This window comes from Dermacentor variabilis, chromosome 4, assembly GCF_050947875.1.
Source record: "Dermacentor variabilis isolate Ectoservices chromosome 4, ASM5094787v1, whole genome shotgun sequence".
NCBI lineage: Eukaryota > Metazoa > Arthropoda > Arachnida > Ixodida > Ixodidae > Dermacentor > Dermacentor variabilis.
The window spans coordinates 215,986,263-216,003,404 of NC_134571.1; the positions used below are offsets into that span (position 1 = coordinate 215,986,263).

The 17,142-nt window shown below is 46.7% G+C and overlaps 1 protein-coding gene across 9 annotated transcripts in view; it reads right to left on the reverse strand.

The window, feature by feature from the left end:
- Positions 1-469: 469 nt before the first annotated feature.
- Positions 470-17,142, reverse strand: part of LOC142580110 (FMRFamide receptor-like) — a 1,221,375-nt gene continuing 1,204,702 nt past the window's right edge. For all 9 annotated transcript variants that reach the window (XM_075690919.1, XM_075690918.1, XM_075690917.1 and 6 more), the window contains one exon: positions 470-3,288. In XM_075690919.1, coding sequence (XP_075547034.1) covers positions 1,725-3,251 — 1,527 coding nt within the window. In that variant the 5' untranslated portion in view covers positions 3,252-3,288 and the 3' untranslated portion in view covers positions 470-1,724. The remainder of the gene's footprint in view (positions 3,289-17,142) is intronic.

Consider the following 17,142-nt stretch of genomic DNA (forward strand, 5'->3'; position numbering starts at 1 on the left):
TTGCACGACCGCCGTCTCCAGACTGCTGAGCCAATCAGATGCGGAGGAACAGGGCGTCTGTACACGCTGAAACTTATTTTACGTGGCCGTCCTAGTGTGAGAAAGTGTCGACTGGAAGGTCGCACTTGCCGGTCTGAGCATCGGTCGCCTTCCGTCACTTTTTGGTTGCCAGTCGCAAATGGTGGAGCGACCTCCTCAAACCACCGCTGTGAATGAGCCTGCAGGGATGTCTTCCTCGATACCAGAAAACAATCTTCCGAATTGCTCAACGGGTTATAGCTAGAAGTATGGTCGTTCTTTTGACAGAATAACGGCCCCCATTAATTGCTTTAGGTGGTTTCCTACTATGCGCGATCTTCAATTACTTCCTCACCTGGAGCTGCGAGGCAACTGGGGCAAGTGGTGTGACGTTTATCGGCTAAATGAGGAAAATGAGGGACGACAAACAAAGGATGGGTTATCAACAGCAGCACAAGTCAACCTTGTCTCAAAAGATACTGCAACAATTATTTATTGCGATTCTCAGAAACACTCGTGACACTTAAATTACTACAATACGATTGGTGATCTGCGAAAGCCATAGAAAACTTTTGGGAGTAATAGCACGCTTAAGCTTGGTAGATACGAACTAGACAATACAATGAGGAGGACCCAATGACTGGTAAAGGAACACGCAAATGTACAACGGGTCTCCGAGTTAGTGTGCATTTGTGGTCAAGAATGTGAAGACGACAAAACGTTTACACTGTTGTACGTAGATAGACGTGGGTGACAGAAACTACAGCTAAATAGAACACTCTTAAGAATGTTAGCACACTACCCTACCAGCATCGCCCCCTCCAGTCCTGTTCCAACACGAACCCAAAAAAGCACCGTGACCAGTATGCCAGGAACGCGTGAGATATCGGGGTGTTACTAAGCGACGATAAAGGAAAAATTGTATTGAAGTCTTGCACGCTTCCTATGCACTTGATGCTTCATTTAAATTCGGTGTGCCCGAAGCTAAGCGTGTTGAATGCTGCCATTTCGTCATCAACTTTTCACCTTCCTTGCCTTCACAGCCCTGTTCGCTGTGAATCTAGAATAGTGTTGTTTGAAAATAATAAAACACATAATTGATAATTTAAATTCTTAAAAAGCGCAGTCATGTTCACCGATACTGTGTCAAATATTCATTATGCATTGCTAATAGCCGACTCAGCTCGTTTATGCTTCAACTCATAGCTCATCATTTTCACTTCATATTCGATATTGATATGTTGGCGACCACTGAAGGGAGAACGTAGGTTCCATGTATTCGCATACTATTTTCTTAATTCACTGATTGTTGGCGAGTACAAGCGAATGATCGCATTAAAATGCTTCTGCGGCCTTATGCTGACACTAAGTTTCCTTCAGTTGAATGGCACTGAGCATGGCCATTAACACGCTGATGAAAGGGCCGCCTTGTGCGGCATCAGCGTTCACTAGGCTCAGCGCCCAGCTTGTGCAGCCTATGCCATGGCAAGAAAACTAGTAAGGTTCTTTTTGTTGTTCCTGTTGTTGAGCGTGTTCCAGCACCAGCCTAAACATAAAATATTCCTGCTGAATGCGCGCACAACACCACAAAAGAGTTCACGACAAGCATAGTCGTCGAAATGGGCAAATTGTTCTTTGCCACTATTACTCAGCACCAGTCAGTATACGTTCACTCGAGCAGCCCAAGTTCCACACTCTTCGACAGACTATGCGTTCGGTCCAACACACCTATTCTCCGTCACACCCTGAGCAGTGATGACAACCACGCAGTCCTTGGCCTTCTCGTGATTGCCCACGCTCGCTCGGCCAGTGTTCCCGCTGGTAGAGCGCCGAAGCCTCGACCAGAAGGATCCCGCTGTCGGTCGGCTAGCGCCGTAGTCACTCCCTCTGCGCCCTCCAGCGGACTCTTCGGGTACGTTGAGCAAGCAAGCGCGTGCCGGCGCACTCTTCTTACCGTTGGCGTCAAGAGGTCCCGACGAATTGGATCGCGCCGAGCGCACGGAGCTTAAGCGACGGCTCGTAGCGGTGGTATGGTCGTCCGATTGGTTTAGGCCGGTTCCTGTGTACTGGTAAACGGACTGGAGTCTCACGAATCGACCCTCAGCGCAAGGGCAGAAAATCTGCAGGAAGGTTCGCCGGTATTTCTGGCTGAGGAGGCAGTAAAGTATGAAGTTACCGGCCGCGTTGATCGACATGAGGAAATTGAAAATGTTTCCCAGGATAAAGACTAGCTTCTCCTGCTCGCTGCCTTCTTCCGGGCTTCGGATGGACGTGTAGAGCAGCGTGACGGCTGTCGGAAGCTGGCAGACAAAGAAGAGGATGACCACCGCGATGAGCATGACAGTGATCTTGTTCTCCTGGTTGTCGCGGCTGGAGTCGGTCCTCTGTGTCATTTTGGAACGCTGCCTGCGCGAAATGTGCACGGAACGCACGAGAAACGCGTTGAACACGGCCAGGAGACAGAATGGCACTAGAGTGAAAAGCACCACTGTCAACCAGTAGTATATCTTCTTGTAGAGTTCATTGCGCCCAAACTCGGAATAGCTGAGGCTCACTCTGGTCATGTTGGTGGCTGGGTCATTCTCTTCGACCACAGCGTATTCGAATGGTGTCGGTAGAGTCAGCGCAAAGCAAAACACGACGACCCCTATGACGGCCTTTCTAGCCCGAGACTCAGTGCAGAGTACCTTGCCCTTGATCGGGTGACACACGGCAATGTAGCGCTCCACAGTGAAGGTAGCCGTAAGCCAGACGGACGTGTTGCTGCACGTGTCCGTCAAGAGAATGAGGAAAGGAAAGCAGTGGAAATAAATGAACAGCCCTTTCACCTGAATGAATTCATAGTGCTTGAGCGAGAGTGCGAAACCACCCAGCAGGTACAGCATGTCGACTATGGCAAGCGCGGCCAAGTAGTTATTGGTGGACGACCGCATCCGCCTCCGAGTCATGATGACGATCGTCACGGTGTTTCCAATGACACCGATGAGCGTTATTATGGGCACAAGTACACGCTGTATCCAGAAGCGGCTGCTTTCTAAGAGCGCATCGTATGAGGACTCCTCGGCAATGGGATCTGGTATGGACGAAAACAGTTCAGTAGAATTGCACCCTGCGCATGCGAAGTCCGAGCTCCCGTTTCCGCCCGCCGGGTAGAGGTACGCTTGGTCTGGCATGCACGTCCATGCGGGCACCATGCCCGCTACGGTGCAGTTGCTTAGGTAGTCGATCTGCATCCTCCCTTATCGCTCCTGCGCACGGCACGTCAGCATCCTGCGAGAAAGTACAGAGAAAGAGTGAGCACTGGTCGTCGCGGCTGTATAATCACAGCACTACACCTATATTAAGTTAGCATTCACATATTTAGCTAAATAGGCATTAGTCACGACGCATTGGTGAGCATTGTCGAAACAGTCACATCCGCGGACGCAGCACAAACGCATGCGTGGACATGACAGAATAAGTACAAAGCGCTCGCTGTCTATTCATCTGGTGGCCATCCAAGTGCAGCGTTACGGTAATCAATGAGTACCAATAAGCTGGAACTGGTATGTAGTGACAACCGTAAGGAAATTGAAGCTGTTGCTCTAGACTGCAATATTTCAACAAAGTTGAAGTGATTACTCGACGACCCATGAATTTCGCCGTACCTGTTCTTGAGTAACGTTCACGGGAATCAAGCTTGACAGTACTGAGAGAAAGTGTGCTGAGGCACGAAAAAACAAGGAAGAAAAATAATTTGCGTTGCGTTCTTCATTTAGGGATGATTATCGACTTCTGTGGTTTTAACGATTGACCTCATGGCTATTACGTAATTGCTGAAGGTACGTTTTATATACTAATTATTACAAAATCGTGGCACGAACCCAATTACCCTGGTTGCGTCAGAGAACTTTGGTGAAGAGCGGCGCATACGCAGTCGCAGATACACTGTGAATCGAGTTGGTGTCAAAAGTGTTGATTGAGGAACGGCAAATGTCCAGCGTCGCATGCCATGTGACCCGTAAAAGATCGGAACACATGCAGGGACACATAGCCATCTGTTGGCTTCGATGAGGTTCTTGACAAGCACCACACATCGCGCGGTGTACGCCGAGTGATCTAATTTGGTCCAACGGTTCCTTTTGAGGCTGGTTCCCTCAACATAGCTGCTAAATGTTTGATCATGGGATACCCAGTTACTCAAGCTAGCGGCAAAGAGGCTTGGCAAGGACATACATTCATAGATAGACGTAGATACAAACATACTACAGACAGGCATACGTTCCCAAAGAATGCTAATAGCAATAAAATGAAGAGAAAAAGTAGGAGATCACTGCGTGTGAGTAGGTTTTTCTGCCGTAAATGCGATCTAGGGAAAAGGAAAAAAAATAATAGAGAGACAATGAACACTTCGGAGAACAGTAATACGCATACTACACGGAATTCATTGTTTAGTTACGTGGTTATTCAATTTACCTCCATCCTCTGCCGAGACATCAAACGCCGCTGCGGGTCTAGAGTACGCTGTTTCATTGCTCAGGCTCTGTGCAGTGATTGTCGGAAATCCGAGCTCGCCTTCTTTATCGTGGGCTTATCGTTTCATCAATGAATTCGTACTTTTCTGTTATAGCAATATTTACAAATTTAAATACGAAGCAGTGATTTTTAGGCATGTTTCCACTTCGATGACTTGTTTTCCATACACATTATTGCTACTCGTATAGCTGAAATGCCCCATGCGAATTTAAGGATATTTATATTGTTAACACTTACTGCGACAAGCAGGTTAATGAAGTGTGTGTGACAGCAGAGCCCTGTTTGGCAGTGCCTAGTAACTCTACGAGAATGTAAATACAGCAGTAATATAAACCTGTCAACATCAGAAAGAAGGCTAAGCGCTTATGCGCGCAGGCACGTAAGCACACAGGTACACACATACAAAAAATTAATTCTGACAACCACATGCAAATAACATACAAGAAGCCACCTTTAGGTTGTGCCTGTGTTTGTGCGTGCACATACCGCAAACTGCAGTTCTGTCGCAGGAGATATATGCCTCAAGGCATATATACGTGTATATATGCCTTGAGCCTCTTTAGAGGAAAAGAAAAAAAAGGCATCGGCACTATATCAACAGTATACAATTAATTATGCAATAAAATGTACTTAGGTCTTCTCAAAATGATCCCGAAAAAAGTGGTCATAACGATGAGGTACTTTCTTTATTTGCATTACGATCGTGGAAATGACCAACTTGTCTGCCGAGACGAAGTGGTTAAAAAAGAGAAAAAAAATTCGGTCCACTCGCATTACATCATAAAGTCTGGCTCGGCTTTTAAGTTGTAGAAGATAGAGCCGAAACCAGTCCCTGTGCCTAATATTTCGATAATGGCGCTCGCACGACCAACACCACTAGTTTTGATTCTTCTACACTCACGATAAGGCTGCAAGCAGCCTTATTGGGTACAACAGAGCCAAAGCAGTGAATTCCGAGTAGCCAGTAGGTGGCCTGCACCAATAAAAAAACAACTAAGGAAGCACCATAATGACGAAGCATGTCACTAGCTATACTTCCCTGCATTCTTGTGCACAATGGCAAAACCCTTTGTACTCGTAAGTAATTCTGGCTCTGAAACATCGACGTACATTACATGAATAAGACTAACATGGGAAAGAGAATATGGTTACAAGTTATGAGGAAAATGTGGCCGTATTTTCAGGCATTGCTTCATATCTGCTTGCAGGCGGGCTGTACAGCAAGAAAAATTGCCGGAATTCAGTGTACAATAACACGCATACTACAGGGAATTGACTGTTTAGCAGTGCGGCCATTCCATTCATCTCCATCCTCTGCCGTCCCATCAAACGCCGCTGCGGGCGTTCATATTCAACAAAAATGAACTAGTATTTCTGAGAGCTTATCCGTGTTCTTTTTTTATTCCTTTAAAGGAATGAATCAATTTCCTGCGAGGTTTCTTAAATCACAAAAGCTGAATGGTTGGTAGTTGTGGAAAACGAAAAAAGAAAAATGCGCACTAGACATTGCTTATCACGGTTTTTCATTGCTCATCAAGATGTATGTATTCGATTGTTTTTTTTTTCGTTGGTGCTTTTTAGAATGTTTTTCTTGTGGTTTCTACATCACACACCTTGCTTCCCTTGCACCCCCGTTTCGCCTTGCGTGCGTGTCTGTTTCCCTTGCTCAAGGAATGCACGGCAGTCACAGCCTTGGTGAGGTGCAGGTCAGCGCCATTAGCCTTGACCGTTCAGTTGTATACAAAAGACCGAAAGAACTTATTAAACCGAAAGCCTTAGGCGGCCCATGGGTCGATAAATCTGATGTCCGGCGTTATGGCCCCAAAATTCATAGGGAGTGGAACCGTCTAACTTTGCTGGGAGTCGAACCCACCCCCAGTGGTGTTAATTAAGGCCAATTTAATTACGACTCTCCACCTTTGGCGGCAATCGAACCCACAGTTGGTGTTTGGGCTCATTAAGCCATCAATTTCTTTATAAGAAAGCGTGACGCCGAGGGAAAGAAGCGTGAGCACGACCAGTAGTGTTAATTAAGTCACAATTAATTAATATATAGTTAATTAAGGCACTGGAACTCACGACCTTCGGATTCCAATTGGCATTGTGAAGGACGACAGTCTAACCCACTGCCTTCGATGTTTATCAGGACGAAGTAAATTAAGGCATTGTTAATTAAGATAGATTTAATTCAAACACTCGAACTCCCAACTTTGGTGAGAGTCGAACCCACGAACATTGTTGTTAATTATGACGAAGTTAATTAGTGTTAATTAAGGTACTCCACCGTACTACATTGTGGTGGGAGAAAAAAAGCAATAGGAAGTAACAACGCAATAGAATGCAAATGTCAAGTAATATAATGAATGTCTTATGAGCGGAGTAGGCTTTCGCCTTTATCCTCTATAGCGTAGGCTAAAGTCACTGTCAACCTTTAATAATATAAGGCCGATTTGACTGGAGCTCTGCCCTAAATACTCTTTAAATGGCGAAACTAGTGCCCTGCTGCTAAGAATTGATCCTTGCACTAAGTTGAATATTGCACTCCCTTATAAACATTATTCTGTTCGCGAAGGCTACTTTCTAGGCTCCATGCTGTGTTGCCCAGTTACTATCCCGAGCAATGTGAGCGCAAACACAGGCGCTTATGTCAGATAGCCTCGAACACTGCTATGGGCGAAACGCGGCGGCCGCGGTCGCAAAGTGGAAAGTAGGACGCTGTTGTAATAACCGTTGGCACTCCCACCATGCGTCTCTTTATACAAACTGCGGAACTTCACATCGCCAGCGTACATTGATAAGGCTATTTTGATATTACGGTTACTGCTAAATTTGTGCACCGAAGAATAACCAATAGTATCGCTGCTTCGATGCGTAAGCATTCTAGGGCTACTTCTCTGGGAAATAGGGAAAAAGCTGTTCTACGTGTAACAAGGAAAAAATATCCGAATACCTTCACTTACCACATTAACGGCAGCACTATAAAGGAGGTTGATAAATATAAGTACCTACGGGTAACTCTTACCAGTAATCTCTCATGGGGTGCGCATATTTCAGATATCTTTGTGTCAGTTTTTCAAAAGCTATGTTTTTTTTTTAAGAGGAAACTTAAAAAGGTGCTCCTAAAAGTGTTCGGCGTCTAGCTTATAATGCATGTATTAGGTCGCGGTTAGAGTACGCGTCTGCGCTGTGGGACTCATATGTTAAGAAAAATATAATAAAACTTGAGGGTATTCAGAGAGAGGCTGTACGGTTTATATTCGGAAGATATAGAAGGATGGATTCTGCATCGTCATTGATTAAACATAATAAGATTACAACATAGTAGATACGCAGAAAAATAAACCGACTTTTGCTATACTTTACAATTTTCTGTCCGGAAAAATTGCTGTATGTGAATTAAGTTATGCTCAACCTGCTGCTACTAGGAAAACAAGGCACACAGCGGAACACTCACTGAGGGCAATCTTTGCGAAAACAACTTTATACAAATACAGTTTTTGTCCCTAGAACTGTGAAAGAGTGGAATGAGTTACCGCCAAGTGTTATCAAGGCCGAGGACATTTCAGCAGAACAGCAACGTGTTTTTTTGTGAGCTATATATACTCGCAATTGTATAAATGTACGTATTTTTTGCTGGTTTTAGTTCTGTTGTCTATATTGGTCCTTTTCTTTTTGGTTTTGTTGAACATTGCTTCTACATTATGCTAGCGTTGTTACTTTCGCCCCTGTTGCTTGTTTTCGAGTTTATTGCTATTATTTATTGTTTCTCATTTCGAAAAAGCCCCTTCTGCTAGGGTCAAAGAATTGGCCTGCAGTATGGTTAAATAAAAGAAAACATAAATCTGTCAGTCTGCTTGCAAAGCGTGACGCTATGCGGTTCATAAGGCATACACAAGGCCCTACTGGGCTACATATGAAAACACCTTGCGCTAAACGCAAGAAAGGGCGCCCAAGAGCTGTGCTCTAGAAATATAAAAAGCATGAAAGCACGAAATGACTAACTCTAACTCACGGCGATAAGTAACCGGATTATTGACTGTCTGTGGCCAGTGTAATGCCGTCAGATACCGTTTTTGAAAAAGGCTGGCGCAGTGAGAGTGCCAACAGTTAGCGGAAGAGCGCCGCTCTTTCCCCTCCGTTTTCGACAGCGCCATCCCCGTATCGCTATAAGTCGGTTTCGAGGCTTTTTGCCACGCGTACGCGCGTTTCCGCTCATATTGCCCAGCATAGTACGTTTCGCCACACGAAACAGGGATCGCGTACGCAACCTTCTCAACACATGCTACACACTTCGTCTCCCGCAATCTTTACGTCTTTCTGAGCCTTTTTATCGCCATCCTTGCATTTTTCGCATAGAGCTACGAGCTTGTGGTATCCACAAGCATTACTCGGCACTTTTTAGGAATAACGAGGCTTTTCTTCCCCCGCTGTGTTGCCGCACGTGTTGCTGTGCATGCGTTAGACTCGTTTGTTTACGGGTCGTTTGTTGTTTTCCACCAACCCGATGCGGCAAAAAAAAAAAGCCGTTACAACACCCTTATTCAGAGAATGTTAAGCTTTACTTTGGGCCCCGCCTGTTGTGCAGTTCCTGGTAACGTACTCATGCAAGCTCATACAAATGCTCTCGTAAAGCATGCTAGAGGCGAGCTTGTGTTCCATTCCCATGTGATTCATCATGGCTACATTAAACTTTTCGGGACGACTACTTGATAAAATGCGTTATTGGGCTAGTTGGTGCATCATTCTTAACGAGGATCGTGCAGCAGCACTAAAAACAAAGGCGATAGAAATGACACAGAGAGGCGCACTCTTCATATATTGGGGACGGTATTCTTTCGTTTGTCGCTGCGCCTGCGCTGGATCTATGTAATGTCTGTTTCTATGCTGTTGTTTCTTAAGGATATTAGTTCCAAGTGTGAGCCTATCTGTACCGAATTTATGGTTCGTATTGCTGTGCACAATTATGCTAGAAAAATTGAAGCGTTGACATGTAGTAGAGCGGCGACTTGGGGTGGCTCGAACAGAATATTGCAAAATAACGCGAGCGTACAGGACACAGTCAGAGGACACGCACGTAGGGATGAGTTACAATCATGTCTTACAATTTTCGTCACAGGCGGCTCCAGCTGAGAAAGCAGTCTCTGTCGCCTCTGACAGCGTCGTGAAAAAACTGGCTGCAATTCGTGGTTGTAATTCAGTGCTGCATGTGTTCCCTTGCTTTATAGCTGGCGCTTTCACGCTGTTCTGTTTCCTTGGCCTCATTCATTTGGCTATCTGCAGCCTTCGGCCACAGCGCAAGCAAGAATAGGCAGTATACCTGTCATTACAAGAAAAACGGCCCTACTCACCTAAACACATCTTGGCGAATCCACGTGTCGGTGTGCCTATAAGTTTGGCCGCAGGTCGGGAAAAAATGTCGCGATGCATAAACGTAAGCGTTACCGTACGCAAGCATCGGTACACTGAAGCTTCTACTCCCTGCCAGACTAAGTTAACAGCCAACGTTTTTACATATTCGAAGTAGCGTATCTGTGAATAAAGAAACAGCAGCCACCGAGCCATCGACGCGTGACATTAAAGCCACGAGGCATGTCGCCGATCACCTTGCTCGCGACTATATTGGTTTTATCGCGTGTTGCCACAAGGAAGGGACGATAGGAAACGCAGCCCGCCGTTTCCACTCGCAAGTGACACGAACGCTGGCCGGAGACTAGCAGGGTCGATGCTCGACCTGGTGCCCGCATAAATTACAACTCGAATGAGTCGAAAACGACAATAGGGGGCTGTTGAAACAGCCGATGGAAATCGACCGCTAGTTTCGACTTCGGAGTACTTGCCGCCCCCATGGCGAACGGCGGTGAAATAAAACATGAAGAATAAAGTTGTATAAATTGAAATGTGGCAATTGTGCTTGCTGTTACAGTGTTTTTATAACTAATTCAATAATAAATTAAAACACGTTCTCTTAAATTAAAACAAGTTTTATTCCGCGAAAGAAACGGGAGCGCTTTATCCTTGCCTCAACTCACTGTGGTAGTTGATTTCATCGGCGACGGTGACAACAGTTCCTAGGTCCACCTAAATAGGTCGCAAAACTTGGAACAAAAAGCGTGCCAGAGCCTATCGCCAGAGATATCGCTTAGTGGTGCACGATGTAAGCGCAACAAGTTGGGGGGAGGGGGGGCGGACAAATACTGGAACTAGAAAACCATCGTAAAAAAAATGTTCGAAAATTTGAAATTAGAACACTGTTACACCAGTAAATATTGCGTTTCAAATATTTTCGGTGTACAAAATAACTAACCTTATTTTTTTTTCTATTTCGTGAATTATTAGGTCGTTATTAGTGACCCCTACCAACCAGTCATTCTGGCGCAACAGTTGGCAAGAGTGTGCAAACCAGCTAATATGTCGTGCGGAATGGTGTTGCTCACTTGAACGCGGCGGTTTCGTCCGAGTCCATTTATTTGCTTGTGTGTTTGTTAAAAGTATGGTATGTGCTTCACTCGAAATTTTGCGTGACCTGGAGCATGAAATTCATTGGCGAAAAGTATGAGTCCACGTTTTTGCTTTCGAGCAAGTTCACGCTGCGGCATCTGACGCGCTGTGTCTCGTCGTGGCGATAAATGGGAAACGCTCCGCGCAGAAACGTCACGCTATCTTCGTTCAATCTCCGTAACACAGGCTTTGACTGTCCGATGGGCAGGAAGAGTAGTAGGTACAAAATTTTCTAAATGATAATGTTAAGCAATGGTGTGTTGCCTGATAACTATTGGATAGGAATACATGGTTCGCAAGCAATTGAGAATGCTTCTGGGAAAAGGTTACGCATATGTTGCTCTACATGACGACCGTGTGCTGGCCAGATTACTTTTCATTCATTGAAACATGTTTTGTTTGGTCAATTATATTTGTTGCATTACTCAGGAGGCAGAAATTTGAAGCTGCTTTTGAAAGCTCTGTGGCACTTTTCCATCCTGTTTGTTCGCCTGCCTAAGGGAACTGGTGCAATTGCCATCAATAAGAGACCAATTATGTTCACATTAAAGTGTAAGCCACTCCCATAGTTTATTGACACGATGCCGCTTAAGCTGAGGAAACTCGCAAGTTCGTTTGAACTCATGGGTTGAAGTGGGTCAATAATAATATAATAATATTCGGGGTTTTACGTGCCAAAACCACTTTCTGATTATGAGGCACGCCGTAGTGGAGGACTCCGGAAATTTTGACCACCTTGGGTTCTTTAACGTGCACCTAAATCCAAGCACACGGGTGTTTTCGCATTTCGCCCCCATCGAAATGCAGCCGCCGTGGCCGGGATTGGATCCCGCGATCTCGTGCTCAGCAGCTCAGCACCATAGCCACTGAGCAACCACGGCGGGTCGAAGTGGGTCAAATTGGGACGCGCTATGAGGAGTGTGGTTCACTTGGAGAAGGCCGCGGCTAGTCCCGGATTCCAGGTAAAATGAGCATCTTGTTTAAGATCTCTGGCAGGTTTCCCAGTCACTGCAAAATTCTTCACGAACCGGCGAAAATAGGAGCAGAGCCCACAAAGCTCCGAATCTCATTGGCATACTTGGGCAAAGGGAAGTCTTTCACAGCTCAAACTTGTTCTGGGTGGGATTGTACGCCGGAAGCGTCCACAATATTGCCAAGGATCATAATGCGACGACGGTCAAAATGGCACTTCGATGAATTCAACTGAAGTCTGGCGGGCGGAACACGTCAAGAATCGCTGGGAGGCGTTCAAGGTGTGTATCAAACGTAAGCTAAAGCACAATCACGTCGTCTAAATAACACAAGCATGTATGCCACTTGAACCTGTGAAGCAGAGAGTACGATATTCGCTCTAATGTAGCTGAGGCACTACAACACAGACCGTAAGGCACGACCTTGAACTGGTAAAGCCCATCAGGAGTGACAAAACCCGTTTGCTCTCGGGCCATTGGGTCCGCAGCAATCTGAGACAATACCCGGAGTGAAGGTCGATATAACAGAAATGAGCGGCACCATCAATCAGGACACCACCAATTCGTTGTAAAGGGTAAGCGTCTTTCTTGGTAATGTTGTTTAGGTGACGATAGATCATATAAAAACACCACTATCCATCCTTCTTTTAAACTAAAACCAGAGGGGATGCCCAGCGACTCGAGTATGGCTCGACAATGTCCTTCGCAAGCATCTGGTTGACTTCCTGCTGGATGACGCTTGGCTCAGAGCTAGCATCGCCTGTCTGTATGCAATGCGCAACCACGGATGTCTGTCCTAATGGTCTAGTACCAAAGTAAAAATATCTCGGTATGACTAGGCAATACGTCTAAGGGCTTTAGTCTGCTCAGGCAGAAGGTTGTTGGCGCTCATGCTGTGGATTTTGCAGCCACCAGAAGTTGTCGGCGTCGGATTGCCCGTCGGAGGACATGTGGCATCCATTTCGAAAGCTTCTAGCTGAAAGCCTTGCAGGAGCAAATGTGTGCTAGGAAATAACCCTGTGAATCGACTTGCTTGATGCAGCCAAAATACACCACTGGAAGGCATATCCTGTTAGCCGTAATGCTCAGGGCCATGTAGGCTGCAGGGATACCGTGCGTGAGCAGGACGTCAGTAAGAGGCGCCATGTAGTAGTCGCCATATTCAACAGCTGGTGAACATGACAATTCGTCATAAGTCATGGTTTTATATGGGGAGTGAACAAAATCTCTCCAATGTAAGCGACATGGAAGAGGTCGGTCACTAGGCTTACAGAGGCGAGGTAGTCCAAGGTGGAGGACACCGGCGGAGCTATCAGTAAGAGCGGAATGGGCAGGAAGAAAATCAAGTTCAAGTATGAGGTCATGAGTGCACTGCGCAAGGACCGTAAAAATAACTATCACCTGGTGACCAGCAACAGGAACCAGAGCTGTACACATCCCAGCAACAGTGGTCGTCCCACCGTCAGCGAGACGCCCGACTGGGGTCGTGGGAGCTGTAAGGATCTTTAAGCGGCGACGAAAACTGGAACTCATGGCAGACGTGCGCCACGGTATCCACCAAAGCTCTGACAGGGCCGTCGTCGACGTGGACGTCAACAGTGTTCCGGTGGGCACTTAAAGGCCCGCCGTAACAGGTCGGCAGTGCTTGTTCATCTCCAAAAGCTACGCAGTCCAGTTTTCCCGCGAAAAGCGACGGCGAAGAAGAGCGGCGGTGAGTCGTGAACGAAATTGACCGCGATGAGGCAGAGGTGAGAGGGCGTAGCGGCTACCTTGTGCAGGGACATTGGGTGCTGAGGAATCTGTATGGGGCGGATAGCAGATTGCAGTACGGAAGGGACCAGAGTAAGTACAAAAGGGGCTATGACTGGCTGCGGCGACTGCGAGCAATGTGTCCAGCTCGGCTGCAGCTGAAACAGATAGGCTTATCATACGCTGGCCTCCATTCCGACGGGTTTCAGGAACGATGAGGGGCCTACGGTCTACAACGAGGCCTGTCCGCGACGACTTGGGCGGCGTGAGAAGTGTTCAAAGCGCAGACAGTAGAAAGGAGGCCAAGAATTTCAAATTCCTGCCGAACAACAGCCTAGATCAATGAAAAACCGGGCGCCGAGGTCTCGGATTCTCTATCATCATGAAATAAAACACACCTCACCAGCCTTACGCTAATACTTTTTGTTTTCAAGTCTGCTCTTCACAGGTAGCCAGAAGAACGCTCACCGCAGGCGCTCAAACCGAGTTTGGCGAGCTTGTACTCATTCATGATCGAGGCATCCAGCCTTCCACTTCATTTACGCTGAAGTAGACCAGGATCCTGGCTCCTGTATAAAATTTCTTATTGTTTTACATATCTCGTTCTAGATATGCTGCGTGCCTGGAATTCTCATACAGTGTGGACCTAGCGGACCTTCCGAAAGAGGGAGCGTGTCAAAGCTTCTACATTTCTCTGACCATTTCACAGACAGCGAATATGTCGATCCGCTTAGAAAGCAGCTCGTGCGGCCAACAGTGACGTCTGAGAGTCGAAGGCAGCCACAGGCAAGTTCAATACCATTCTATGAGATCAAGCGCCAGATTTCTGCATTTACTTTAGTTTTGATGCAAGCGTGTGCGCCTGTGCATACGCGTGTGTGTGCGTGCCATTGCATCGTCTGAGGCTAAGTTTTTTTTTTTATTTTGAAGCGCGCAGTCGCCCGTGTATTTGCGCTCTTAAAGTACACGAAATAATGCCCGGGAATGGGGGAATGTTTGAAAATTAATGTGTTCTTCATATTTTATGGTATTCTTTTGACTGAGTCACCGCATGTACATTAAATCGAATTGCTTTTATTTGTATGCCGCTCACACACCACTTCCACACTTTTCGTCTCTAACGTGTTATTACTATAAGGTCTACATGACAAAATTATACATGCTTGTAATTAACTTTTTCAGTTTACGTCGTACAGTGGAGCTTTGTATGGGAACTACTGCTGCTTGCCTGGTGCCGCAACGTTGGATGAGTGCACAAGAAGCCCGGAACGATCGTTTATATACAGTAAACTTTTCCTCAGTTTACACGGCGTTCTGCGTCTACGTTATGAAATTCACGAGGCGCAAATACGATGGAGGCTTGTAAAGATCTTTCGCAATCTTTTTACTGAATAATAAAACGATTACGCACCCAGACCGCGCATGGTTGAGCAGTAAAAGTGAAAAAAGAAGCGCGCTGATCAGCTGAGCCGGCGTAACGCGTTCCACCAGGTGTTCCAAATGTGCGCTGCCGAAATCCAAAGTGAAAGTCGGGTTCAGGCATAAATGCCGGGCGCTTGGTTCGCTACAGCTGATCCAGCCGCTTGGCTCTATCGGAGTGCAGACAGAAAGATATGAGCCGCCGGAGGATCCAAACTCTGCCCCCAACGCAGATCGCTCTCGAGCTACGGCCGCGCGCAGCCGCCACATGCGCAGTTGCAAGCGCAGTAGAACGCCACCGCCCTTTCCCTTTGCCCTCGCCCAAGTGCCGCGCACGACTGGAGACGGCGCACTTTCTGTCCGCTTTCCTATCGCGCTTGCGAGATTGAGCCGCGAGTGTGGGATCCCCCTCGCACGCCTTCACTCGAATATACAGCGTAGAGCGCGCGGCGACGATTTTATCACCCTTGGACTTTATACGGGACCTGAAGGCAATGCCAACGGTGAAAGCGCACTAGGAGTGTCCATGTGACTGGTATCGCAATAAAATGTCGCAGTTTCTCCCGAAAGGCAAATCATTGATTGCGATAGCAAATTAGTACGATATCATAATACGATGTGACCAGCTATACGATATGAATTAGCTATATATGATATGATATGATATATACGATATATGATGTGAGACAGCTATAGATGACTTTGTTTTAGCAAGCTTCACCGTTGTACGGATCAGTAATGGCGTGAAAGACAATCATGCAGTGAAGCTTACCACGACTACGGATTCACTTGCAAATTATATTACAACTGGAAATAATAAGCGCAGTATAACCATATGTGCCAGATGTGCCTTTTCCACTCTAAGTATGCTTAATTGCTGGACGTTCAGTTCCAGTCAAGCCGTCCCGCCACCCCTACTACTGATGCGCCTCACCACGTCTATAATCTGTGTTGCGATGTAACAAGCTACAAAAGGTAGCGGTAGCTAGGGTTAAAAAAAACGTTCATAATTCGGTTACCTGATATTAACGTCTCCGCAATACATCAGTATTTCGCAGTGTACCTTAAAAAGTACTGCGGTGGAGGATACTTAAAGTGTTAATGGCGCTTTTACCATTGCTGGGCAATACAGCGAGGCTTGACATGGCTCACCGCAGCAGGTCCTATGACTTCTGCCGCTTTGAGAAATACAGAAAAAAGGTAAGCCTGCTGCAGTGTATTTAATATCAAACTAGTTTTCATGAAGCAAATAAAAATATAGAGCGCGACGGGCATTGCTAATATTGAAGCGTGCATTCTATGCAGAACACTACAATGACGGGGACATTAACGGACTCCGTCTAGTGGATGGCTGAGATTGGGCGAGGACGAAGACGACGTCCCTCTGTTCCGTTTGTTTTTGGACTGGTTGTCCTTTCGTTCTTGAAGAACGTCTCCCTGTCTTCTGCTCGCGTTGTACCGCGACACTGGTGGAGGTGCTAGGTACTGAGCTCGCCTGATGCCCCGGAGTCCTTATGGGAGTCGTTCATCTAGCCCGGACGCATTGTCACCAGTTACGACACCCGTGTATCGCTTTGGTCGTCGACTGCTAGGCCTTGCCCCGCAGTTTTCCCCTCTTCAACCACCTCTCTCCGGGAGCTGCACACATCTCGCAATGTCCGAAACCAGCCCACCGCACGCACCCCAAAGCTGCCGGTTTCCCAGTCCACAACAGGTAACCGTTCTGCATCCGCTTGTTCCCGATCGCTATCGCGGTGCAGTCTTCGAGGACATTGAAGACTAGCTTGACAAGTATGAACGCGTCGTACAGATTAACCAGTGCAGTGAGCAGCAAAAGCTCTCCCACGACTATTTCGCCCTTGACGACAGTGGTTATACGAGAATCGTGAAGCGAGCCTGACGACATGGAATGACTTTCGGTAGAAGATCACGGACACTTTTGCAAGTGCCGACCGACGCGAACGCACCCAGC